The 27,713-nt window shown below is 33.6% G+C and overlaps 1 protein-coding gene across 1 annotated transcript; it reads left to right on the top strand.

Moving 5' to 3' along the window:
- The first annotated feature begins 1,350 nt into the window (after nt 1–1,350).
- On the top strand, nt 1,351–26,993 carry LOC129800492 (RYamide neuropeptides). Its single transcript, XM_055844913.1, has 4 exons — nt 1,351–1,545; nt 22,287–22,404; nt 22,554–22,794; nt 26,786–26,993. The coding sequence occupies exons 2-4, from the start codon at nt 22,293–22,295 to the stop codon at nt 26,823–26,825; spliced, it is 393 nt and encodes a 130-aa protein (XP_055700888.1). The 5' UTR covers nt 1,351–1,545; nt 22,287–22,292; the 3' UTR covers nt 26,826–26,993.
- The last annotated feature ends 720 nt before the right edge of the window (nt 26,994–27,713 follow it).

The raw sequence follows: 27,713 nt of genomic DNA on the forward strand, positions 1-27,713 counted from the left end.
AAGAGCAATAGGAAAGAAATTATTATTCTTCGATTAAATAAACACTTGTTGCAAAAATAACAGTCAAGGAAGGTGTAAAAATTTATAGTGATTTATTCAATTTCCTGATGAAGCAAATATTGAATGTCTTGGACGTCTTAATTGAGGAAAATTCATTGCAATGTCGCCGAGAAAGAACGAGAAAGACAGAAAAACCTCATTCATCCTTTAAATATTTACCCATATTGGCGGTTATTAATTTTCTCTCTGCCTGGAGGAGTATGAGGGGGAGGATTTTAAAAAGGTTGATGACTAGTTGACATTATTTTTTGCTTTTATCTTTAAATTCGACATATAATTTTTTTTGATTATTTTTAAGTTAAAGTTTAAAGTATATTCCCAAGAAACAATTTTTTCTTAATATAGTCTTGTAGTATTCCTTAAATAAGACACTGTAGAACCATAAATCTTATTATTTGCTTATAACGCTCTTGGTTCTATCACTGAGATTACTATAAGTAAAGTGGCGCACTCTTTAGGATCTTAAGAGCTCCTATAGAAATTTCTACAGAAAATTCTCACTTTAAGTCCTTTAAAAGTGCACTAAAAGACTTGTTTAATACTTGGTTCTGTAAGGCAGCTATTTTGCTTCTTGGGTTAGGATCTAATAAGGAGATTTTGATCATCAAGGATTCAAATGAAAGGTCTTGGAAAATTCTAAAAGAGGAAAATGTCTTCTCTTTGAAAATTGTCCACCCCCAAATTTCTCAGAGTTTTCCCACCTAATGCGGAAGGATGAACCTCTAGCACATCGATAAAGTATTTTTAATAAAACCCCGACCCACAATGATGTTCAGTGGCGTTTTTTGGGGTGTCACAATTAGACAATGATGAAGAAGACAACATGCACTATGTTTGAGATAAGAACTGGGTGCGCAATATGTGTTTGATGAACCAATTCATGGGCATATGGTTCCCTCGAGACTCCGGATATTTGGCCCTGGAAGCAAAGGGGGGAGAGCAGGAACATTTAGTATTGTGGATGTCTGCGGATTCTGACGTTTAATTGCGTTCTGTTTGAGTCTCTGGGTGAGATTTATTGGTGCAATTATATATCTTGACCGCAACGGTGATTCATGGTTCTAAGGGACATTCGTCTTTTTTCGGGGGCTCCCTGAGTGCGTAAAATGGAATAATTGTGCAGCCCACGAGGACACGGAAGTACCATCGAGGTATCCAAGAGCGCGCCAAAGGGAAAATGTGCAAAATGGTCCTGCGCAGAAGTATATGGCGGGAATTTTGCATGGGCCAAGGAGCAGGAGGAACAGAGAGACAATCCATTATAAAAAGCCACCACGGCATGCTGTTCAACTTAGTCCGCATTTATCGCTCCACAGGTGCTAAAGTCACTGACACCAGGGAAAGCTCCTCCACCAAGTACATCATCAAATTGTTCTGTGTTGTTTCCCATTCTCCATTGGCATCGTAAATCACCAAAGAATTTCTTGCTTCCCCCAAAAAAGCCACACACACATCATTTGGAAAATTTTAACATTACAAGAAAAGGTGAGTGCTTTTGCCTAAATATCCATTAAGTTTCATTCCTTCCTCCGCCTTTTTGTGGCTTTTTTGGTTCTAAAATATTTTGTTATTTTGTTGCTGTGAAAGATTTTTGGTGGAAAATGAGCCAAACGGAAGTGTGAACAATCAGTGAATGAATTTTCAATAATTCATTATTATCCTCTTGAGGGATAAATTAAAATTTTCTCCTGCATCCGGTCTGAATTTTTAATCTCTTCAGCTGAAGGATCCTCTTCAATTGTTTCTTTATAATTTTCCAATGTGGATTTAGTTCATAACAAGAAAGCATATAGGCAGACCATAGGAATTGGATATGCTATCGAGAAAGGATAATAATTTATAAAGTCTTGTGGAAAACAATCGTGATATTTATCTTGTTAAAAATTTAATTTCTAAAAAGGTAACTTCCTCAGGATCGCCCACAAAAAAAAATAAAAAAATAATTAAAATTTAGCCAGAGAAAAAGTTATAAATTAAAAAAGGTTATAATTAAAATCACAAATCTTATCAATATAGGGTAGAGTGTGCCAAATTTCGGCATAGTTGCATGCAAGAGCCAAAGTTTCAAGTTTGAAAAGTAATAGGGTAACGTGTGGTATTTCGGGAAACTTTTTAGCACTTTCAAGTTTCAAACAGCTTAACGACTTCTCAAATAATTTTTTTCTTTGTTGATACAAATATTTATGTTCCTTATACTATCCAGAATAAGATTCTTATTGAAAAATATTGAAAAATGCATCATTTTTTGTACAAAATAGCAAAAAGTGTAAAGAAGTACAGTAGAACCCCGCTATAGGCCATCGCTCTATAGTCCACAATTTATCGACCGTTGATTTCAAAACACTGATTTTAAGTTAGATTATTTTTTTTATTACGCGTCATGAAATATTGTCATAATTATTTTTATATTTTTGGCAAACTTTATTGAGTAGTTGTGATAAATGTGATCTATAATGAAGAGAGCGAGGACAAATACCACAATCGCAAAGAAAGTAGAAGCCGTCGAACAATTTCAATACTAAAAGTCGTTGATAATTTAAAAAAAATGACATGGACTATAGCGCGAACCAAGTGTCAAATCTGGAACCAAATATGGACTATAGCGAGACTCTACTGTAATAGTGGTATATTTCGAGACAGTTGGGTATTTCGAGTCAGACAAAAGTCGCTATTATGCAAATAAATTTCACCGAGCCTGATTATTTACCTTTAAGTAGAAGTTCTAAATTTCACTCTTTTATAAAAATTTTATTTAACTTTTACTTCTAAAGTGGCTTAAATCGAAAAAACTCAGCACTGTTTCTGTTGACATATGCAAAATTGACCACACTGAAGGTCTTGTAAAAAGTGAAATGTGACACTCACAATTCACGCGAATTTCACGCTTTAAATTAAATAAAATTTCCGAAATTTTATGTTTATCTGATATGTAAAGAGCTTAATATTTCATATAGACCATAAAAAAATTAGAAAACAAATATTTATAGGATTTTTGATGAGTCCCAAAATACACATATTATGTCCCGAAAAGCACCTTGTCCAGAAATACCACATGTTACCCTATTTTTAATACAAATTGAAATTTTTTGTTACTAAAATCATTCTTAATACATTTTAAAATGAATAAAAATGTAGATATAGCATTATGGTAGCCTATTCCGGCCATCTTCATTCTCATAGTTCCTTGCCCTTAGGGAATTCTTCCAATACTTTTTTTAGATCATCTTGCTCGTCGAAGTGATATTCTTTTGTTATTTTTTGCATTGTATAATCTCTAATGCAAAAACTAAAAATTCATGGATATTTGAGGAACAAAAAATGTGGACGGAATTCCAAGCTGGCCGGAATTTGGTACATTTACCCTAGACTGATTTAAATTTAGGATTTTAGGTTTTTATTACTGTTATTATTTAGACACAGATCTAATGGTAAATTTTCGAGCATAAGACAAAATTCTGACAGATTTGGAGATAATCTTGTCATTCCCATTAGAATGGGAAAGTGTCTCGGATTAATTGGTCTCTTGTACGGGCAATTTAATGTTTTTTTCTATAATCGTTTAATCTGGTCTGGTTGTACCCCTATAAATTTGGCAACCAGAGTCCTTCAGTATCTTAAAATGAATTCTGCTTTTAACAGTTTACTTACAATCATTTTATTTATTATTTTATAGGATTTTAAAATTTATTTTTAAATGATTTATTTTTATCAATTAAAGAAAACTTAAGATAACAACAAAATAAAAAATGGAAAGAAATATTTTAACATGGAGTTCAGAGGTTCAGACTGCTGAAAATGCTTTGATGCTCTTATTCGTTCATGTAGTATTACACAGTCGTAGGATGGAGTACCCACTTATCGCCACTTTTAGAAAAATGTGAAATTAATTTGATTATAACTTTTTACCCCTTATTATCAGATAACTCAAATTTGACACAAAGCTACTTAGATATATTAGCTCTAGATTTGTCAAAACAATTGTCCTACAATTTAACGCTGGAGTACCTAAAAACTGATTTTCATTAACAATGCAAAATTAACCACTTCGTCGCCACTTTTTACCACTTTTCGCCAGTTCTGTAACCACTTCTCGTCACCCACTTGGAAAAGTTCAAAGTCGATTATTTTGAGCAATATTATGCAAAGAATACATTCAGCATTTCTTTTCCTCATGATCACCTTATTATTACTGACATTAAATGATTTTTCTTCACTTTTATTTGAGAAATCAAATTATTAGACTATTGCAGAAAGTAAACAAAGTAGATTTGACAACGGAGAATCAATGAAGTGCAGTTAGTGTCGCCTATTGAAAAGCTATATGGCGACAGGTGATGAATCAATTTTAGAATATTACCACTTTTCGCCATGGCTCATTTTTACATAAAAATAATATAAAATGAAATATTAACTAACTAAATAAAAATTTTATGTATTCGCAGAATGTAATTAAATGTTCAATAGACATTTATTCAAAAATTAAATTTTGTTCGATAAAAGTTTCATGACACTTACTATATTTAGTAAGAAATATTGGATTTGTTGCATTTGCTAAAAGTATTCCTCTAAAAAATGCTCAAACATTTAAATTCAAAACAAAAAAAAATAGTGTTTTTCGACTCTATAAGTAACAGCAGTAGAGTTACAAATAATTTTACGGCTAATTTATTTCATAAATAATGGAAAAATTGTAATTTTAATATAAGTAGCGAAAAGTGGGGCACTGGTAAGAAGTGGTGATACCACCCTATGCTAGGGGTAATTTGAAATCATGTCTAATTTGGAACTTTGTAAAGTCTTGTACGTCTTTGTGGTTTACTTTTTCTCTTTGACCAAACGGTGAGAAAATCTCAAAATTCCAAAATAGACATGATTCCGAATTACCCCATCTTACCCTATTTTACTTTTTAAGAAAACGCCCGGAAATATTAATTATAATAAATTATTTTCATTATTATTTATTTAGTAGTGATATTAGGTGAGATTCTTAATTTTATTAAATTATGAACGGGTATAATTTCAAATACGTCAATAATATGACCCTTTTTTGACAACGATTATTGATTTGAAAAGACTGACCAATTTGTTTTTTTTTTTCTTTTGTTAATAAAGGGTTAAATTATCTAAGAATTTTGTATAAAATCTTCGGTAAAATAAGAAAAATTTGGCATGACTTATGAATTATCGAAAATCATGCTCTATCACGAAATTTTAAATATTAGGGGGAAGTGGGGCACTTTTGAAATTGGGATTTCTTTTTCTTATGTTTAAGTGGAACTGAGCTACATCATAATGTAATTTAGCTTCTCAATCTGTTTGTGCAGCTAAATTATTTCACGATAAGGCTCAATTTCATTTAAAAATAGGTGAAAAATCCCAGTTTCAAAGGTGTAGGGGAGACCGGGGTACCTATACGCAGGGGTAGAATTAGTTGGATTTTTCTCGTTTTTCTTAAAATGTACATCGAGCAAGGTATTTTTTAATGAAAGTAGGAACACATCCCCATATTGCCAGAAATATTTATAAGTCTGATCCTGTTATCCTACAATTTAGAAGCATTTTTATAAAATGGGTATAAAATTGTAATTTTGATGTTACAGTTTTTGGACCAGCATTTGGTTTTCTGAGTTTCTAGTCAAGATTTCATAGTTTTACCTCGTTTCTGGTTTAATAAACCTAATTAAAAAATATTTTTCATTTGGATAATAATTATCCACTTTTTTATATAAGATGATAAACACTGAAACAGCCCTCGGGGCAATTGTAGCCACTCTTCCGTGGCGGGATAAAACTTTCAATGATTTTTTCACTAATACATGGATAATTGTTAGATAAAAAAGTACTATTGATATTCCAAGCAATATTGCCATTCGAATGAGCAATTTGAGAAATAGATTTTTTCAGGATGTTTGCATCAATTTTTCCGCAATTACAAAAAATGTCATAAAAAGTCGGCTAAAGCCTTTTTCATTAAAATTAAGTGACATATTTAGCATCAGTGGGCTTCAGAGTATCAAGCGAAACAATATTTGGTATCTCCAGTTTGAAATTTCGTTTAGAAAACTGGTGGCAATTAGTACCCCAAAAGTCGCTATATCTGCCACAGGCCGGGGCACGTGTAGCCAATGTGTCATACTTTTTTCATTATCCTATCTAGAAAAACTCAAGGATTTTAGAGCTTTGGACTATACTGTTTCATACAGCCAATATCCTAATGCTACTTATGAAACATAAAAACATTAGACAAACCTTATCATTTTTTTCACAAATCACGCGCGAAAAAAAAAGCTTCATTTGCTGGCTAACTCTACCCCGGTCTCCCCTACCACTTCTCCCTATGCTTGATACATTTTTGATTTTCAATGTACTTAAAATTATTATAAATTAAAAACTGTTTTTTTTTAAATAAGGAAAAACGACCAGTTGTGCACTTCAGTCCTTATTTACGATCCTTCCCGGGGATCAAATATGACTCACCTTTTCAGACGGATGATTTTGACCTATTCACCATTTGTTCATTTTGTATAATTTTTGAAGATATCATTTTGAATTTTTTTAACTTTGTTCGTAAGTTTTTATTTAATTCTAATATTAATGATCAGACATAGTAGATCGGAGTAGTAAAGACCATCCTTTCCTTAAGTTCTAGAAGTAAAGAAAGGCTTACGAAGAGGAAGCCATCCGCAAGGCACAAAGTCACCTGTGCTTGTATAATATTCATACCAAAGTTGGTTAAGGTATCGTCTCACAATACTTGTTAGGGCACTATCATACAAAGCAGTATTAACTGTTTTTTAATCTTTTTCGTAACATGATTCATTGTAAATTTAAAATAAATATTGTATAAAATTATATATCCTATGGATGATTGGCATATACAACCTGTGATGGAGTTTTCCACCGTTTTCACTCCTGAGGCTGGTCATCAACGCTAAGACGGCGGTGGCCGCTAATAATTACAATGTACTTGTGTTGTTCCTTATAAGCATTGCTGATGAATATCTATCTATCTATCTATCTATATTACAAAATATTCTTGAAAATATTACAAAATTTGGAATTCCGGAAAAACCAATTTAACATTTGAAAGTTAAGAGCGCTCTAGAGTACTTTAGTGTCCATAAACTAAAATTAATTTGTCTGGAATTCCGTTTTTCCTAAATTGAAAATTTTAGTTGTACTTTTTATAATATACTAAAGAACTGATTGAAATTCTAGTTAGCAATAAATTGAAGATATAGGGGGTAGTGGGGCACCTTTGAAATTGGCATTTTTCTCCTATGTTTAAGTGGAACTGACCCATATCATAATGCAATTCAACTTCTCAATCTGTTTGTTCAGCTAAATTATATGACGATAAGGCTCAATTTTATTTAAAAATAGGTGAAAAATTCGAATTTCAAATGTGCCCAACTTTTAAAGGTGCCCCACTTCCCCCTAAGTGTTTCTAATTTCGAATTTAATGAATTTATAGAAAAATTTTAGTTTATCTGCCAAGTAGAATTAAAAGATTTCTATGAATTAAAGACAAAAGATTGCTACATTTTCCAAGTAATTGCTAACAACCTGGCATGGCATTATATAAGTCAATTAACTGCCCCCACATCACAAGAAACTATTTTAATCTCTCCTCCTTATTTGAAGCACATGACTAAGTCAATTAATCGATCTGAGCCTCTCAATCCCGCACATTTTAAATAGCATCCAATTGAGCACTTCCCTTCGTCTCCTGATGCTCTATCAATCTCTGGCATCTTCATCCCAATCACCAGAAAAAGTCACCATCCCCCGCAGCTGTTTATTCATTGAAATTCACAACATCAAGAAGCACTTTCTTCACGTCATTTTTTCCACATCTCACGTACATTCATTTATTTGCGCTAAGTCATCCACATTCGAAATTACCATTTTGCACATATTTAATGTCCCATTGCCCTTTTCTTCGCGGTGTTAAGGTGTAAAGTCTTGAGCTGGAAAATTGTCCTTTGTAAATTGATTAATTCTCATCTAATTTGAATATTTCTTGCGTTTTGGGTTCACGTGATTTTTTTTTTTTGGAATATTCTTATTCAATTTCCATTCAGTTCTTTGATTGATTTACCAAATCGTGAGATACGTGTTCTTAATAAAATTCTTAAGCTATTTCCCGTGAAATGGATATATAGAGACACAACCATATTGATTTTTGCTGGATAATGAGTAAGTTTCTTCATAAATGGTTGGTTTTATTGTCTCTAGCCACAAGTGATTTAGATACACTAAAATCTTGGTGCCTTGGGAATACTTCACCAGAAAATCTATCCTGGAGCTTTCTCTGGAAAAGCTCTTTTCATGCAAGATTTAGGATAATGAACTAGCAGTCATCAAAATATTTTGGACCCTGGTAAATTAAGTCCCTCTCTATACCTCCCCCATTATAAAGTTTTAATTATCCTTCTGCTTTATTGCAAAATGATATTATTGCATTTTAGTAGACTTTTGACCTTTCTGCAAAAAAAAAATGGGAAACAGAGCTTTTTTTCAAGCTTCCTGAACCGAAAGAAACCGGGAATTGACTGTAACAAAAATTCTGATGTACCAATATGTAGTGTACGAAAAATCCTTTATTAATCCTCGCTATTAATTAATTGAAAATTGGAAATCAAATATGTACCTCAACTGTCAGGATCTGGAATTGAAAATTGGCTATTGTTCTGCATGGGAATTTTCAACCGGAGGTGATAATGCGAAAAGTTTAACACCAACACAAAACAATTAAAAATCGCGCCGATAAATCACCGAAATATTTTCTCGAAATAGGGCTGAGGCGCTCTATTTTGCCACTTTACATAGAGTGCTACGTCCCTAAATAAATTTAAAAATATTAAAAAGTTTTGATTCTTTTTAAAACAATGCAAAGTGCAAATTTATATAGGGGGAAGTGGGCCACCTTTGAAAGTTTGGCACCTTTGAAATTGGGATTTTTCACCTATTTTTAAAGAAAATTGAGCCTTATCGTGATATAATTTAGTTGCACAGTTTGAGAAGCTAAATTATATTTTGATATGGCTCAGTTCCACTTAAACATTAGTAAAAAAATCCCAATTTCAAAGGTGCCCCACTTTCAAAGGTGCCCCACTTCCCCCTACGTATTTTTATTACAATTATTAGAGGAAGTCATTACAATGGTTTGCACAATATTCTCTTAATAGGAGAAACCGGGGCAGAATTAGCCACGTATGGTATTAGACAGTGGAATGTTATAGGTTGCTTTAGAAGGAATATTAAAGAAACCACTATTTATTCCAAAATTACACTTCCCTTTCTATTTATTGAATTATTTGTCAGAACGATGCAAACATTTTAGTACAAATTATAGACAATGAAAAATTACATTTACTGGTTAATTCTGTCCCGGTCTCCCTTATGTTTTGCAAATAGAATTTAAAAAAAGAATGTGAAATTTTAAAAAAGCATTAAAAAGGGACAGATAATCCTAACCGGCTTATGTAGGTGAGATTCTTAACGTGAGCTAACTCGGAGTGCATGCAAATTCGATTTGGAGCTGAAGTTGGGAGACGCCATTCAGTTATCTTGAATCAAATTCGTGAAATTATACAAATTTTGTATTTAAACCAAAATATCAAGGATTTGGATGAACTGATAGAATAGTGATATATGGATGAAATGTAGACCAGAATGTTCTCTATAATTTTCCCATAGAACATGATCTCATCGATTACTCAGAAGCCAAGATAAGCGAGGTTTTTTGTTTCTTAACTCGTTTTTTCATCCAGAGTGCCCCAAGTAGTCATTTGTTGAGCTTCAACTATTTCAAAGAATTGTTGTATTTTGTGGGACTTTCCATTTAAAACCCTATTTTAAGTGTCTTGGTGGAGTAGAAGCAGTCAAATTGGCATCTGAGGGATTTCAAAGCGTTATTATGGGAAAAATCAATTTTTTCACACTTAAACGGCAAAATCGGAGTGATAGCGTAGTCTGAGCGGAAAATGATGTATGGACGAAATGTAGAGACAAATGTGTTCTACAATTGTGTCGAAGTAATCATCAAAATCGGTTCAGCGACAGTCGAGATAATTGAGGTTATGTGATATTGAAATTGGTTTTTCGACTGTGGCGCCCCTGGTGTTGGTCCCACGAAGTTCAAATATTCTAGAAAGTTGTAGCATTTGGTGAGATCTTTCGTTTAAGCCCTCACTCATCAAAATCGGTCACATAGAACCGGAGATATGATTTTTTGAATTTCGTGAACTTTGACCCCTCATATCTCCGGTTCTATTGAAACCACAGCGCGCATACGCACCATTTTGGAAACGTCCTAGACTGGACTACAACATACTAAAATTTCATTAACTTGCACAATGCCGTTTTTGAGAAAAGTGACTTTGAATTTCGATGAATTTTGACGCTATCACAGCGCCACCTGTGGTGACTTTTTGAACTTCCATCTGAAAGTGCTCATCGAGACGAAACCAAAAAGGTAAAATTTAGGTCGCTATGTTAATTAGAACCGGAGATAGAGGCCGGTCAATGTTCGAACTTTGACCCCTTATAGCTCGGGTCAGGGGTTATGGATCGACTTAAGGTTTTTTTTGTTTGATAGGTATAATCAACGGCTACAACATACTAAATTTTCAGCCCGATGCACAATGGAATTTTTGAGTTATTTAACTTTTAAGATTTAAAAATTTTCTTTTTAAAATAAGCGCCCCTAGCGGTGGTTTTATGAACTTGCGATGTTAGAAGGGGAAGTGGCATTTCACGAGAGCTTTCCAAAAAGCCCTCACATTTTAAATTCTGACAATTAGAACCGGAGTAATGGCCATTTTAAGAAATTTTTTTTGGACCCTTATAGCTCGGGTCAGGGGGGTCGGGAGACCTTAAGTTTAGTATTGATGGAAAGCTCTAAGGCCCAGCTATAACATACTAAAATTTGAGTCCGCTGAATACCATAGGGGCGGAGCTATTGAGAAAACAAAAAAAGGGGGGTCTTCAAAATGGCGGAAGGAGGGGTGGGGGGTGGGGGGTCTATGCACCAAGTTGCAATTTTCACCCGATATATAACCTTTGCCGAAAACCGCAAGTCGATATCTTTTTTAGTTTAGGAGCTATTAAGCTCCAAAGAGCGGCCGGCCGGCCGGCCGGCCGGCCGGGAACGTAACTTAGCCACATATATATTCGGAATCAGGAAGTGGCGAAACACATTTTGGCCAAATTTGAGGTCGATCGGACGACATGAAATTTTGTTAGGATTATAGTAGGTGAGATTTTGTTAAGAATCTCACCTAATATGATAGATTTTCTAATATACAAGAAATAAAACTATACTTCAATATTTTCCTTGAATATATATTAATCAAGATTAGCGGTTTACTAAATTTTTCTTTTTGAAATTCAATTTCAACAATATGAGGTAACCGGTTCTGGTCAAAATCCCGAAAGCCTAAATCTTGAAAGTGAAAATATCGAAAAGGCCAAGATTTCAAATGGATCGAAATTCCGAAAGCCAAAATCTCGAATACCAAAATCTCGAATGCCAAAATCCCGAAAACCAAAATCCCGAAAACCAAAATTCCGAATTCTTAAAAGTGTCACAGCTGCTCCCATGATTGCATCCGCGCTTGCTGGAGGCAAAAAGAAATTTTCTGTGTTTGAGAAATTATTCTATACATTATCCCCCGTTCGTATAATTTCACCCCTTTGGGAGCATCTAAACGGGGGGATTTTATTTCGAAATCGCCATTTTGACACAAAAGTCCCCCATTGAGCTTTAGACCGGTGCAGCTTTGCCTATCTTTCGGCGCGTAAAATCTCCCTCTTCGAAAACTCCATTTCTTTATGTTCGAATATTTTAACATTTCAAGCGATTTTAAACCACTTTTTTTTGTTTTTCAAGAGATGTTTCTCTCGCGAACTATTTTCAAAGTTATCAAGAAAAGCTGGTGAAATAGGGACACGATATCGATCACTATTCTGAATGTATCGTTTAATCTTCATTAGAATATGGTCGAATTGTTAAATAAACATCCTTGTGCAATTATGGAATTTATCAGCCGAAAAGTGATATTCAACTAATTTCTAGGAACTCAGACACTCTTATGTATATGAATAAAGTTGATTTATAGAAAAATAAAAACTTACGATATTTTCTTAATTTAGCAACAATATTGGCATAAAATCCTGCGGTAGGACGGTTTTGATAGAGGATGGGTGCCCCATCTCCTCTGCCTTATAAAGTGTTCGTCACCAGGCATAAATATTAATTTTACTATACTCTTTAACAAATTTTTTGATTGTGAAACACTTTGTGATTGACGTTCGAAACGTTTCGAAATAAAATAGAAAGTCTTTCAGACTATCTATTTTAGTTAGAGCACACTTGGAGAATTTATAACAGAGGGTGGAGAAAATTTATCTCAGGAATGAACCACTAGAGGAGATTTCCCGAGAATCACCGATGCATAGCACAGTGGGGTGCATTTCGAAATCCCCCCGTATAGAAGACCCCTAAAAGTGCATAGCCAACAAAGTTTTTAAAACAATAAAATATTTACTTATTCAACATTTTTCTAAGTTTCGTAAAGTGTAAAAAAAATCAAACGTTAATTGCACTCTTTAAACAGCAATTCGTTCCTTATTTCTTACCATCCAGTATAATTAAATTCCATCTCGATGAATTATCTTTTGTAAACGTGCAATTCTCATTAACACATGCATCGAACTCCATTGTCAATACTGTCTTTGGAAAATATTGCCCCAATCCATTTGATCATTATTTGGTTTGGATGACTTTAATTTCTAGTGGCATCGACCAAAAAAAATAATAAAGGAGTGGCAGGAGATTAACCCTGGACTGCGGGGTAATTACTAATGACTCTGGTTTGTGCTCAGCCATGGACTTTGACTTATCCATATGCACGCTGAATAAATATATCTGTCTATTTGCAAATATTCCAACAGTATAATAGCTATTTGTACTAAATAATTGATGTCAAATATTTTTGTGATATGGCATTAAGGCTCATGGATAATTTACATTTATTCCGTGTTAATATTTGATTAATTTTGAGGTCATAATTTGCGTGGATATTTGGTCAAATAATGCATATTTTATTGAGGCACGAATAACGCATACAAAATCCCGCCAAAACTTTTCACCCACAAACTGCGGAGAAAATATCCTTCCGCTCTCGCACGAATTTTCCAAACTTTTCGCATGAGCAACCACAGTGAAATTGGTCGTGAGACATCCTTCCCAATCCTCTCCCTTCTTGGAGAAAAGTGAAAAGACGATATGCTCGATGTCTCAGCGAATTTGGATTAAGAGCGCATCTAAAGGTGGGATGAAGATTCTCATTCAGGACGACAAGACTACCGAATAGGATCCTTGTACTAATGAACAAGGAGTGAAATTTAGTGGAAGGAGTTAAAACTTGTTCCACATGATTAACACGCATTTGGCTGGGAATTAATCAGTTCAGTGAAAATTGCTTTATATTGTTGAATTTGCTCTTAATATTATTAATCTGAAACATGAATGGAACATTGCTTAACAATTTACTAAATAATAATATGCAGTCATCTAAAAAAAATAGTCTATTTTTTGAGACTTTTTTGCATATTTAAATTATTTATTAACTCGTAAAGAATCTTGTTATGATGATTATAAATGTCAGTGGTTTCATAAAGAAATGCAATAACGATAAAAATCTGTGAAACTTGAAACGTGAAATGCGATACATAAGAACGCACAAAAGTTAACGATAAGTTGGGTGCCAAAATAATTTTAAAGTGATACTAAAACAAACCTCAATTGCCCTATTATCAAAATTTCTTAATTTTCAAGTCACGTGAGAAAGCATCCTAGCTTTGCGAAATGCTCGAACTTCTAACTTAAATAGCTACACCTCAAAAGCTCATCCGCATCATTTAGGGTACAGTGGTACAAGTTGGACAATGGTACAATTTGGACAGGGCTTTTTGTCTTGATAAATTTAGTACTTCATTTTTATTTGTATATTTTTAATGCTTTAGTTTTATAATTTGGTTCCATCTGCTTAAAAACAAATTTTGTACTGTATTTATCAAGAAAAAAGCCATGTCCAACTTGTAACACTAATTCCAAATTATATCACTTTACCCTATTTATAGCAATAAAGTTTTTATCATTGTTCAATTTCTTTTTAAGTTTACCGGTTCAAAACACGTTTGAGCTGATTCATAAATCACTAAAAGTTTGCCCAATAACTTAGGAGTACCACTCACGAAATTCGAGTAAAACTTGGTTATTGGTTCATAACCGATTTAGTTGTCGATTGCAATCGGTTCAAAAATGTCAGAAATTCCAAGACCTTTTCAACGAACCCAAAAACGACCTTGTTTGGCTGGAAAATACCTTCTTTGTAGCTTTATTTATCTCTGACCTTAAAAAATCTTTACTAGGAAATTCAACGGTATTTTGGTTTAGACGAAATGTCCACCTTGGAAAGGAAACCTTTAGAACATGACAAAAACAACCCAAGAAGCAATTTTTTCTTAATATAGTCTTGTAGAATTCCTTAATTAAGGAACTATAGAACCAAAAATCTTTTTAAATGCTTATAACGCTCTTGGTTCCATCATTGAGATTACTATAAGTAAAGTGGCGCACTCTTAAGGATCTTAAGAACTTCTATAAGAATTTCAACAGAAAATTCTCATTTTAAGTCTTTTAAAAGTATACTAAAAGACTTGTTTAATACTTGGTTCTATAAGACAGCTATTTTGTTTCTTGGGAAGGGGTAACTGATTTCGGAGAACTCTAGCCAATCTGGCTAGGGAAAAATAACAGGGAGCCCACAAAAAATTCAGGGAACTCATACACTTTTTAGAGAACCCAGGAAACTCACACATTTCCTAAGGAAGCTCTCGGGAAACACAAGGTACCCTACATTTTTTTACTGAACCCAAGAAATACAAATATTTTTTCATGGAACTTATGGGGAGTCTAGAGGGAACTCAAGGACCCCATATATTTTTTGGAAAGCCTGGTAATCCATACATTTTTCAGGAAGCCCCAGGGAACCCATACATTTTTCAAGAAACTCACCGAGAACCCATAAATTTGTCAGGCAACCCGGGGAATCCGTAGTTTTTTCAAGGAACTCAGGAATCTCAGAAATATTTTTTAGGAAACCCATCTCGAAGAACCCATATCTGGGAATCGAAATCATCATCATCATCATTTTCAACCGCCTATCCCTTATGAAGGTTACGAACACATGTATGTCACGGACATGATACACTCAGTCCCGGCATTAAGTCGTTCGGGATTATGCACCTGACGGAATTATGCACATACAATTATGCAAATTTGCCTACCCTTGGGAGTCAATTTATGAACTCATTTTTTAAATACGCCTGAATGTATACTATTTTGCGACGCGGGACATTTGAAAAAAATTTGCTACTTTTTCAGAATAAAACTTTAATTTCTTTTATTAAGGTAAATTTTTTAAATATTCTAACCATTTATTGAAGAACTCTGGCCAAAGAGTACTGTTTATTGATGAATTTCTCTTAAAAGTTGAATCTTTTTGTTTGAACTACTTTTACTCCGCACGAAATTCGTTCTACGGCCGATTTATTCAAAAGAAAGCCCCTGCGGTTATGCAAATTTTCTCGATGCATAATGCCATTTCGCGCGTTTTTTTCGGTCCCGAAAATGTGCATAATCCCGGGACTGAGTGTATTCAGTTTAGCAACCCACGCTTGTCGATTCTCCGTCACTTCAGAAAGATGGGGAACCGAAATAATTATATTTAATTGCTAATTGCTTATGACCCTTTGTCCAAATACGAAAAGAACTATCCGACTTATGGAAGGGGTTCCCGAAGGTCCTAAGTCGCTATCTCAAATAATTTGACCTGTATGTCTAATAACGATTGAAAAGACAAATAGATCAGACGAACACACTGATGAATATAGAAAACACGGTGACGTTATTTTTCAGAAATTGTTGTGATACGTGAAGATATCTTCGGTTGCATCAGTAACTTGGCTATCTGTAGTTTTTAAAACCGCTTTTGTAGCAAACGACGCAGCGCTATGTAGAGACTACAATACAGACTCCTACAGTAATCCTGCATTTTACTTTAACTTTTTTCAATCTTTTATAAAGATGTTGGGGAAAGTGCCCATGCTTTGCATGGTCCCAAGCTTTATAATGATTACATTTTTCTTATGTTTTTGAATAAATGTGACTCCGCAATATCTTTTTAAAACAGTACACTTTCCCCTAGTTTTCAAAATATGGGTAGGATGGGTCACATTTATTGAAAAACATATAGGTAAAATCTAGTCAATATGAAGCTTGGGACCGTGCAAAGCATGGGAACTTTCCCCTACTATGCGACTTTTTCATAATCTGAGTTCAAATTCTAGAACCTACCAGTCACGGCTGGTAATTTTAATTCGTTATCCCAAAATTGGCAAGAAATAAGAACAAGAAGTTTTTCAAAGGGCGTGGCTTATTTTTACATTTGACAAATTACAACTGGTGGTTTTTATATCAATACTCCTATATTATTTACCTATATTTAAGAACATTTAACCAGGGAGGAGTGGTCCGAAAAAAATTAAATGAAGCTCATCAAATTTATAAAACAAAATATTTAAAAAGAAGAGGTTAAAAAGTAGTAATTTAATATTAAGATTTCTAAAGTAAATTATGATATGTTAAGACCATATATTTCCCTGATGTTAGCCTATGAGAAAGCTTTCAGGCTTCTCACATATTCTGGCGTCGTTCGTTTCATACTTTTACCATAATTCTGATAGGGTAATTGTACAAAATTTCGGCAAAGTTGCATTCAAGAGCTAAAGACTTAAGTTCTAAATATAATATTTTTATTACAAATAGATTTTTGTTACTTCTTTTTAATAAGTGTTGCTAGGAATCTTGTAGATAGTTTATCGTCTTTGTTTTCTCTAAAATCATTCTCAATACATTTTAAAATAAATAAAAATATAGACATAGCTTTGGGTACTATTTCGACCACCTTGATTCTTATATGTAGTTCCTTGCCCTTTAAAATTTCTTCCAAAGTCTTTTTCACATCATCTCGTTCGCCGAAGCGATATTTTTCTGTTATTTTTTGCATTGTATAATCTCTAGAGTATGCTAAAACTAAAAATTTATGGAAATTTGAGGAACAAAAAACGTGGCCGGAATTGCAGGCTGGCCGGAATTTAGTACATTTACCATAGACTGATTTGAATTTAGGTTTTTAAGTTTTTATTATTGTAGAAAAGCATAATATTTACACCGATTTCGGATCAATGCTGCGGGGTAAAATTAACATTTCCGGAATGTTATTTTAACTTTTACTGATTTCTCTCAGTGTCGGTTTTCGCGAAGCAAAAAGTGGGTTTCGCGAAGCCTTTTTCGGACAATTGACGAGGGTTTCTCAATATAAGTTACCCCTTGAAGTGACTTTTTTTTGTTTCTATTTTTTATTTTATAATTTCTATAATATGCAAAAACTAAAAATTCATTCAGATTTTAGGAATAGAAGTAGCCGAAATTTCAAGCTGGCCGAAATTTGGCACAGTTACCCTGTATGGGAAAAATTTGAAGTGTACAAAGCCAGAGTGTGTGAAGCCTGAAAGCCTTCCTCTATTCTTAAGACATTGCTATAAGCAAAATAGCTCTCTCATATTGTTTTGTGTTGGATTTGCGACATTAGAAAATAAATCCCAATTCTCTTAAACGAGTTGTGAATGTCAGACAGCCAATGATTCTCTGTAATCGCTCCATCAGACGCTTGAATAACTTTAATATGTTAATTTATGGTATTTAACCAAGCAATAGACAAGGTCACATGCCGGAAAGAAGGGTATCCTCAAATGGGATCCTGAAAGGTTAATCGCAATAGTGACACCCGCCCTCATATAAAAATCCAATAAAGTTGTATTTTGAAGGAGGGAGTATGTGATTGTGGGTGATATTCTTTAGTTAATTCTGAGAGTTGGCAGAGGAAAATCCCATCCACCTGTTCACCAGAGTGGTGCTAATGTGGCAAAATGGATATTAGAATTAATGGAAAATAATTGCATTATTGGATTGCGGGTGGGATCCGTGACGACGTTCTCAGAGTCTCTCGAGGGTTCTGGCCTGGCTCATTTGCATACCGATTCATTAGCTAAAAATCTATTAAAACAGAGCAAAAACCACGAGGTAAAAATACGCGGGAAAACGACGGTGTAACATTTTTTTTTTACTTTTTGACCTGAATCTCTTGGAGACATCTCCTGTACACTCTCCCACTTTTCCTCCTCCAGGGGATCAATCGCAGGCCCATTGATATTGAAAAGATATAAAATTAAATTTATGTCATGTCAAACGTTCCCATCAATAGATTATATTGTACGAAAATCTCAAGGGACAACTTTGGTCATGTAGCAATGCCCTCATCAATCCAGGTGAATTTGTGTGGGATTATGTTGCAGCTATGCCATGAAATTTTGCTGGATGAGCCAAAATTCACTAATTCTACGACGCATAAATATTTATTTGATGCGCGATAGTGCGAAATAATGCAATTAACACAAGTTTATCTATCAATTATTTCGTTAAATGAATTTTCAACAAACATGTGAAAACCATATGAGAATCTCTTGCATTTTCTAATGCACTTAATTTCCTGTGGTAATTGTATTAGTTCCTCTAGCTTTCTTCCACATCATCTTGCATAAACTTTCCTCTCAACAGCATCATCATCCCATTTTAGCGAATTATTAATGCCAACCACTTTAAGGAATGAACAAATTTTAGGCGAACAATAATGGTAAATTTTTATCACATGCTTTACAGTATATCAGTTCACAACCGTTTTAAACCGATTCATAGAACACTCAAAAGACGGACCAAAATAGCTTAGCAGTAAGTGGTTTCGAGGAATTCCAAAAATACGTGGTTTTAGAAGTGATTATGAGGGGTTCCGCGAAGTTCCAAAATATCTATCTTTAACCGCTTGGCCAATATAACTATCGACAGCCAGGTAAACGACGGACAGAAGGACAAACAGTACGACGGAAAAAAGCGAAATTTCATATATTTTCAAATTTCTACTGAAATAAAAGACCGATTTTTGCATTCTCTGATTTTTCAATTCCTTCAACTCGAGGGCAACAAAATTTGTCATAATTTTGTTATCCTGAAATATGAGGGGTCAAACGGTGGTAGATAAAGACTTTACGTTTCAAAAGGAATCTACGATGTTGATTTTTGAAACTACTAACTCTGAACTATTTCAACACTTAAAGAAGCTAAATACTGAAATAGACAAGGCAATAGCTTTGTAGGGCAGAGGTCATTAGGTTCGATTCTGACATCAAATCTATATCCTTAACTCTTTCGTCTCTTTTGGGACTCTGAGTACCCAAAGAAGCATATGCATGTTCTATGAAAAACAATGTTTTTTAATTATTCAGAACTGATAAAAATCCAATTCTTGTGAATGATTACAAACTATAAAGATGTCCAAATGTAAGATATTTTTTGTAGGACCTCAATTAATTCCTGAGCTAAGATATTTTTGATTAAAAATTGTGAAATTTGGCTTGCAGCATATGCTGCGGTCCGGAAAGAGTTAAAAAATGTATATATTGTGGATGAAGCTTTTTACGTCGGTATTAGGGCTAACGGTCTAGGACTAAAGGTTTAAATAACCTCATATTCGAAAATTCCCCATTTATAATTACAAGTAGGAACACTGAATTCTCAGAGTATATAAAATTTATTGCTCTTATTTAACAACCTTGAACTTAAAGCTAAACCTCTGATCTGAGCTAAACCTCAAACTCCAAAACTCAAAAATTGATCTTCGAGAATATTTATCCAGTAAAATTTAGCGATAAAGGATAAGCTCAAACTATCATAATGTCCTAGACACACTTATGACTTAAGCCAAAAGAAGGCTTAACGTAATTAAAATCCAAATAATGATCATATTACATTTTCATTTGTTTTTGACTAATCCGTCTCTTAGCTTAAGTCAAAAACCGTCTTCATTAGTGCGAAACTGATGGGAATTCAGTCAAATTATTATTGATTGTAATTACGTTAAGCAATCACTCGGCTTAGTCGAAAGTGTGTCTAGGGCAATACATTATGAGACTTTAAGATCAAGGATTAAAAATTAAAAGGTTATAGAACAAATTAGAAGATAAATATTCTTGAGAATTAGCTTTAAACGGTCTTTAGATCTTACACGAGTTGCAGACGGGAGGTTTAGCCCATTTCTGGAAGGACTCTAAATCACAAAAAACAACAAATTTCAGTGGTTTTTCAAAATAAAATGGATCATTTGCCCTTTATATTGAATCCCAAATTAAAACTAAAACGGCCCGACGATCATGTTGGGCTTGGTAATACGGCTTATCTTCTGTAGGCAGTTATCAGTCAGGATTTTTATTAGAAAATTTTGACTTAGAATTGGATTAATAAGAGCAAACAATCTATAAGATTTTGAAAAACAAAAATAATTTTTTTTTTAGTTTTTATAATGTTAAGATGTTCGAGAACTGGACTAAGCCTCAAGTCTGAAGATTTATTTATAGTGTATTTGGACCTTTATGCCCTAGACGGGACTTATGTGCTGGTCATACTTGCGGCTTAAGTCAAGAGACGGTTTAACGTATAATTAAAATAACGAATAGACCAGATGTCCTTCAGTTTCTCACTAAGCCGACTCTCGGCTTAAACTGTAAGTCTGTCTAGAGCTTTACGGCTTAAGCGGAGAGACGACTTAATGGGAATGTTGTCTAATCATTACTTTGATTATAATTACGTTAAGCTCTTTCTCGGCTTAAGCCGTAGGTGTATCTAACACATTAGGCCCATTAGGCTATGGCCCCTACTATAAATTTTAAATCTGATCTTGGACATGTGAAATAGCATAATACCGGCTTCAGACTGGAAGTTTATCCCAGTTTACGAAGGACTCAAAAATCTAAATAACAAACAATTTTGTTAATTTCTCAAAACATAATGGATAATTTACCCTTAGTATCCAATCCGAAGCAAAAATTTCCTCAAAAATCTTGCCTGATAAGGAATAAGAGGATTTAAGACATATGGATAAACCTCAGGTCTGAAGCTCGTATTAGTATCCCAAGTAGCAAAATTTTCTATCATATACAAATAAGGTCATGAAAAACTTGTGTCTACGTCATTTAAATTACCTAAGCCGCCTGTTCAATGTTACGTTAATTTTAACTGACCCCTAGCCAGCCTTTCGAAAGTTTTCGTAATTTTCTCGCGGTAAGATTTATGTTAGTAAAACGAAATTTTCAGTAGTAACTTTTATGGCTCTATTTTTCTCTCGATGATGTCAACATCAGTATATTTTTTACGCTTGAATTTTATACTGCATTGAATTAAAATTCATTGTTATTGATATCGTATTTTTAAAATTTATAAACTTATGAGAGAGAGAATGTTTTTAATATTACTTTTAAAATCATTTAAGAAAACTTGAATATTTTCATCTGAGAAAAAATATTAAAAATAATTGTAAAATAATCATTATTAAAGTGAAGGCCTTTGTAAGTGAAACTTACCGTATGGTAATTGATTTATAATAAATTACCATGTTATAACGTAGTGGTTACTCTCCAAATGGAATGAGTGGCATGCAAGTGATTAAATAATCCCTGTAACCATGACGTGATGCTGACTGAATTTTGCTAATTGGAGTGCCTAAATTCTCCTTTAGATAAAGAATAATAAAAGAATTTTGAAAAACAATATGATTTTTTAAGGAAATTAAATTTTCCGGTAGATATTCAATGAATTTGAAATGTAGAGAAACCACAAGACTTCCAATAAAATAAGACTTCCACTTACTAAAGGTTAAAAGTCCTTTGCAGCGGTAACACAAATATTTCTTATTCATCATTATTCTTTCCTCTGTTGAAATCTCCCGTGAGTTCCGGAAAACAGCGGAAATTAATTCACAATAACAATTACCTGTTTGTATGAGAAATCCCCCACAAGCAAACTACCTTCCTTTTCTTCCCATTGTCATACATTCACAAATAATGAGTCATTCCTCTGCACAAAAGGATAATTTGCATGTTAATTTGCTGATATCTTTCCATGGTTAACAAATAAAAAACAACAAAGTACACGCAATTCCCTCAAAACTATTTAAATTTAATTATTTATCTTTCATCCCACGCAGGGAACGATGGTGAATTCAACGATCCTGCCTGCATTTCTCATCCTGGCCATTGTCTTGTCAGTGAGTCGCTGTGAATCGAGTCAAGATGACTTTCAGGCCAGCGACATGAAGAGCGAAGGTAATTCTTTTTGTGGTAACTTAAGTAATAACTTGAAACATAATTCTTTCGGCTTGTGAATAAAATCAAGGGTATTGTTTTCGCAGAGAAATGAAATTCCCTATGATGGATTCATCGGAATATCAAGTGTCTCAATCCTTTCTTTTTAGCAATTAAAAGGCCATTCTTTGTGGGAAGTCGCTATGGAAGATCCCAATACTACGGCCCCAAAGCATTGCGACAAGTCAATGTAGCACCACGGAATGACCGCTTCTTTCTCGGCTCGAGATACGGAAAACGCTCCCAGGAACTCATGACGACTCTCTCTGACCAGAACTTCTCAACGGCCTCCAACGATGCTTGGCTCATGTGCATCTACACAGGAGTATCGAATCTCTACAGATGCAACGGGTAAGTGAGCCAGTGATAAGCCTGAATCACTTCATTTTATGTGAGATTCCTACCCAAGAAACAAAATAGCTGCCTTATAAAACCAAGTATTAGACAAGTCTTTTAGTGCACTTCTAAAAGACTTAAAGTGAGAATTTTGTGTTTTAATTCCTATAGAAGCTCTTAAGATCCTTAAGAGTACGCCATTTTACTTATAGTAATCTCAGTGATGGAACCAAGAGCGTTATAAGCATTTAAAAAGATTTTTGGTTCTTTAATGCCTTACTTAGGGAATTCTACAAGATTATATTAAGAAAAAAATGCTTCTTGGGTAAACATATAGAGAAGGGCAGAGTAATTTCAGATTTCATTTTGGAAATATGCTGTAAATTTTCATATAGCAAAAGCCCAAAAAAAATTAGCATTTAGACTTAGGGCAGAATCACATTGACAGTGAAATGCTTACCGTATTTCGTTAATTTACGCATTTTCATTGCAATTCTTACGCAAATTCTCGATTACCGTATTACATTATCTCATGCTCGGTGGCACTAGGTGAAAATAATATAAGAAAATTGAAGAAATAAAACGAAAATTCGATAAACGATGAGCAAAAAAACTGTAAGAGAAATTAATCGTACAGTTTTTTTACACTTACACTTACAACTTAAGCCGAGAATAAACTTAACGTAATTGTAATCAAAATCATGATTTTACTAAATTCTCATCTGTTTCCAAAATAACTAAGCCGTTTCTCGGCTTAAGCCGAGACACGGATTAGTCAGAAACAACTGCAAATGTAATCTTCTCATTATTTTGATTATAATTATGTTAAGCCGCTTCCCGGCTTAAGTTGTAAGTGTGAACTAGGACTTTAGGTAAAATATAATTTATTAACCTTTTACAAATATGTGTTATGATGAAAATTTAAACTGTTTGATCTGCCCTGCCCTCCTCTACTCAGCGAAGTGGCAGAAGTGGGATCCTAGGTGCTAGCTCCGGTAAATACTTTCAAAACAGGTCTACTTTAAAAAAAAACTTAAAGAAAGCAAAAATAAGAAGTAAAATCTATCAAACATTTCGTTATCAAAGCATAAACTTAAGTAAAACGAAAATTACAAGTCTTTAAATTTACTTCCACATCTGTAAGTAAGATAGAACACTATCAACAGTTCTTTTGCAACTTGGGCAATAAATTTCCCATAATTACGTAAGTTTTCAACAGTTTTCCTGAGGGATTAAATGCGAATTAATTTTTTTTTATCTCTCAAACTCCACAAGAAGAGCAATATACTCATAAATTTTAAACTTGTACTTCTGTAACCCTCAAGATATCATATTTTAATAATAAGAAGTTTGATACTTCTAAGCATGATGAAAATTAGTCTAAGTTCTCGTTTTATTAACTCCGGAACTGTATACTTTGATATCAAACTTTAAAATGATTCACATTAAGTTTCGAATCAAGTCTGAGACCTAGAATGCAAGATAAGGAATTAGGAAATGAATGAGAATCACAGAATGCTCAAACTTACGAAGCTGACTGAATTTTAAATCTATTTGTTGGGAACATAAGAATCGTCATCCTTAGGAGGTCTGTGGTGCAATTGGTAAGAGCGTTCGACTCTTGGGCGGTGTGACTGTGAGTTCGAGTCACACTTGGTACAAATGACTAAAGCGTCTGAAGGGACATGCTTATCACACTGAGTGAGAGGAATCCGAAAAAGTTAAAATAACATTCCGGAAATGTTAATTTTACCCTGCATTAATGATCCGAAATCGGTGTAAATATTATGCTTTTTAGGTGTATTAGGGATTAAAGTTACCCTTTTTCATGTTAATTTTACACTTAAAAAGGTGTAGTATTAACATTAAAAAATGTTGAAATATTTTTACACCTAAAGTGTTAAAGTTACGAGGAAAAAAAGTTAATCGCACCGCCTTTTTTTCTCAGTGCATACACAATGTAAACTAAATAATGGCTGAATAACAATAAAGTGAATAATGACCAGCGCACAATAACTTTTGTTTATAAGAATGTTTTCAAAATTTTCTGTAAGAGTGAGCGAGATAACTAACCTGATGCTCTAAGTAATGCTAATTAGGTAAGAAATTCTTCATGAATTGGTCTTAAATAGGGCTATAAGAAATTTTATTGGCACGAAGAATAAGATATAAAGTCTACAATATTAAAATAATTCTCATTGATCTGATTTGTTTCACTTTTATTTAAAAAATCGGCATCGTCCCTATTTGAATTTCGCTCAAAAATCACCTAAAAATTTGATATTTGGCTGGCGTTCATGCACGAACGCAATTGCGCGTGGGTCACTACCATAAAAAGTCTTGTTGGATAGGCCTATATTATACAAAAAAATATTAGGTCGATCCGACTTACAGACCACCCACAACACACACTTATAAGTCCGTCCCTATTTGAATTTCGCTCACTGTATGCTCAAATTTATTACAGCTTAATTTGTGTTGTAATTTTTCCGAGGAAATATTCAGCTGAATAATAGTTTTCTTTAATTTTTACAGTTATTTCAAATTCATATAGTTGCTCACAAATAATGACACAGCTATTGCAATTGACTTTGAATCAATTTGATATATTTTTTTAAATAATTTATCGTAATATGTATTGGATGATTGCATAAATTCGTGGGACTTTTTCGCAAATGTAGTTAAGGGGTATCCCATAGAACACATCCACCATTTTTTAGTTTACGTTTTTGCATATGCTGGAAAGGTTTTAGTTAGTGTATTACGTCTCTTAAAAAGTATTCTTCAAAAAGGTCGATTTGTGCCTTTGAGAGCTTTTACAAAATGAGAAACGAAAAGGAACCTTTGTAATATTTAATGTTTGCGTAATTTTGAATAAATCTAAGTGATGGACTTCCGTAAAAAAAAACATTTTGGAGGTTTATTTAGATCGTGTCCGTGCTCTAAATAAAGATGATTAAAAGTGGCTTTGAAAATTTCGATATAGGGATTTATTGTTCGAAATATCAATTCCATTTTAAACGGTCTCTAATATTGATGGCTATATTGTGAGTATCCTAATGGAAGAAATTTTTTCAATAACAATTGAAGAGATTATTAAAATGTTAGAAAATAATTTTGAAAAAAATTTCTCTAATACAACAATAACGGAAAAGGTTCTGCAAAAAATAGCCAAGCTTGTTGCAAAAGTTAATTAGCAATCACTTAAAACCTTTCCCAAGTCAGTGTTTACAGCTGCCCCATGATTACTACTGCCCCATTTTTCCTTAGACGCCCTTATACAGACTTTAATTATCAATTTTATAATTATTAAGAACTAGAACGTCTAAAAAAGCTTGCATGGATAACAAAAAAGGTTATTAATTCATACCCAAAAAACTGTTCGATTCTACCCCGGGCATTTTGTGAAAAGGAAAAAATAAGATGATGAGAAATTAAATTGTTTTATAGCTCCTTTATTTGTTTTGTCTTGTAACTTATCTATGCTATATTATGAGATAAATTCGTATCTTTCAAAAGCGTTCGAAGGTGCCCCAGTTTCCTCTAAGGCTAATTACTTAGAAAATAAAATTCCGAGCGCTTTGATTAGTTTTATTAGGGATAAATGGTTAGGTATATTAGTTAGTTAAGATATTAGAAAGCCGGAAGTTTCTATTCAAAATTATCCCACTACACTCTAAATATCCCTAACCTAAAAAATCATACCACAAAAGTAAGGAGTTTGATGAAACACTTAGTAAAAGTTTTAGCCCAATTAAAGAATATAAAATCTTGCAATAAACACAAAAGTTGATAATATTATAATTCTCACCTATAATAAAACACCAAAAAACCCCACTTCTGACACCAAAATATTGGTAGAATGGTTTTACTGCTTGAACAATAATTCAATAGTCTCAATTTCGTTGTCAATCCATCACACCCATTAATCTCATGTCAACCCCTTCTGGGCCTCATCATAACTCTCACTTTCTACCACACAAAATTCCACCCACTGACCGGCCAGGAGTGAGAACAGCAGCCCCAGTGATACAGGCGCTGAGTAAAAGGAGCAACTAGGACTTAATGAAGGCGGACAAGAGAGGGCGAGACACAGGGAGCAACCCGCAAGAGATTTAATTTAATAACATATTAATTTAATTACTAAATATGCAGATACGTACACCCATGTAAAGTTCTCATGTTAGTTGGGAGTAAAAGAATATGTAATAAAATATGGCACTTTTCTTTCAATTATTTTCCCCTCCAAATGATGACGAAAGAAAAAACGTTATGGGAAAATTATGGCTGGAAATTTTACCATGCGTTTAAAATCTCAATGCTAAAAGATTTTCTTTTGTGTATGGACCTAGGAAGTTTGTTGTTTGCTAAAAGATTGTTTTGCCACAGAGACCTAAAAACATTATTGTAATCTAATTGTTCAACCAATATAAAAAAATGTAATTAAAACAAGAACAAGTTAATAAATTATAGAAAAGAAAATACATTTCTTTTTTTTTTCTTTCATCAAATGAAGTTCACAACTCTTCTGGAAAATCCGTAGAAAAGCTGAAAATTTAGGATTGAAAAACAATTTATTCCACGGGAATCCCCAATGATGCAAAATGCACTCAATAGGACTCAAACCACTATTCTTGTGTTTTTCCTCTGGTGGTTCTTCAGGTGAATGGGAAAATCCTCCTTCCTCTGAAAATTGATTTTCCGCTCTCTTGCCATCAGGTTTATTCTTTATTGCTTCAACTTTTACTTTTTCTTTACCTTAAAAAAATATTTCCATGAAAATGGGCTGTTTTGTTAAAAGAGAAACTTTAAATTCAATTTCCTTGTGTCTGGAAAATTTTTAGCATATTGGACGTTTGCATCAGCAATTGTCAAAAGTTTTTTTTTCTAACTAAAAGTTTTTTATGATTTTATTTAAATTGAACAATACATTT

This window comes from Phlebotomus papatasi, chromosome 2, assembly GCF_024763615.1.
Source record: "Phlebotomus papatasi isolate M1 chromosome 2, Ppap_2.1, whole genome shotgun sequence".
NCBI classification, from domain to species: Eukaryota; Metazoa; Arthropoda; class Insecta; order Diptera; family Psychodidae; genus Phlebotomus; species Phlebotomus papatasi.

Excerpts from the sequence above, each read along its gene's own strand:
- LOC129800492 (XM_055844913.1), top strand. The coding sequence starts at position 22,293 with ATGGTGAATTCAACGATCCTGCCTGCATTTCTCATCCTGGCCATTGTC. Across the intron at positions 22,405-22,553 it reads CAGCGACATGAAGAGCGAAG|CAATTAAAAGGCCATTCTTT; the intron begins GTAATTCTTTTT and ends CTTTCTTTTTAG. Across the intron at positions 22,795-26,785 it reads AATCTCTACAGATGCAACGG|GAGTGAGAACAGCAGCCCCA; the intron begins GTAAGTGAGCCA and ends CTGACCGGCCAG.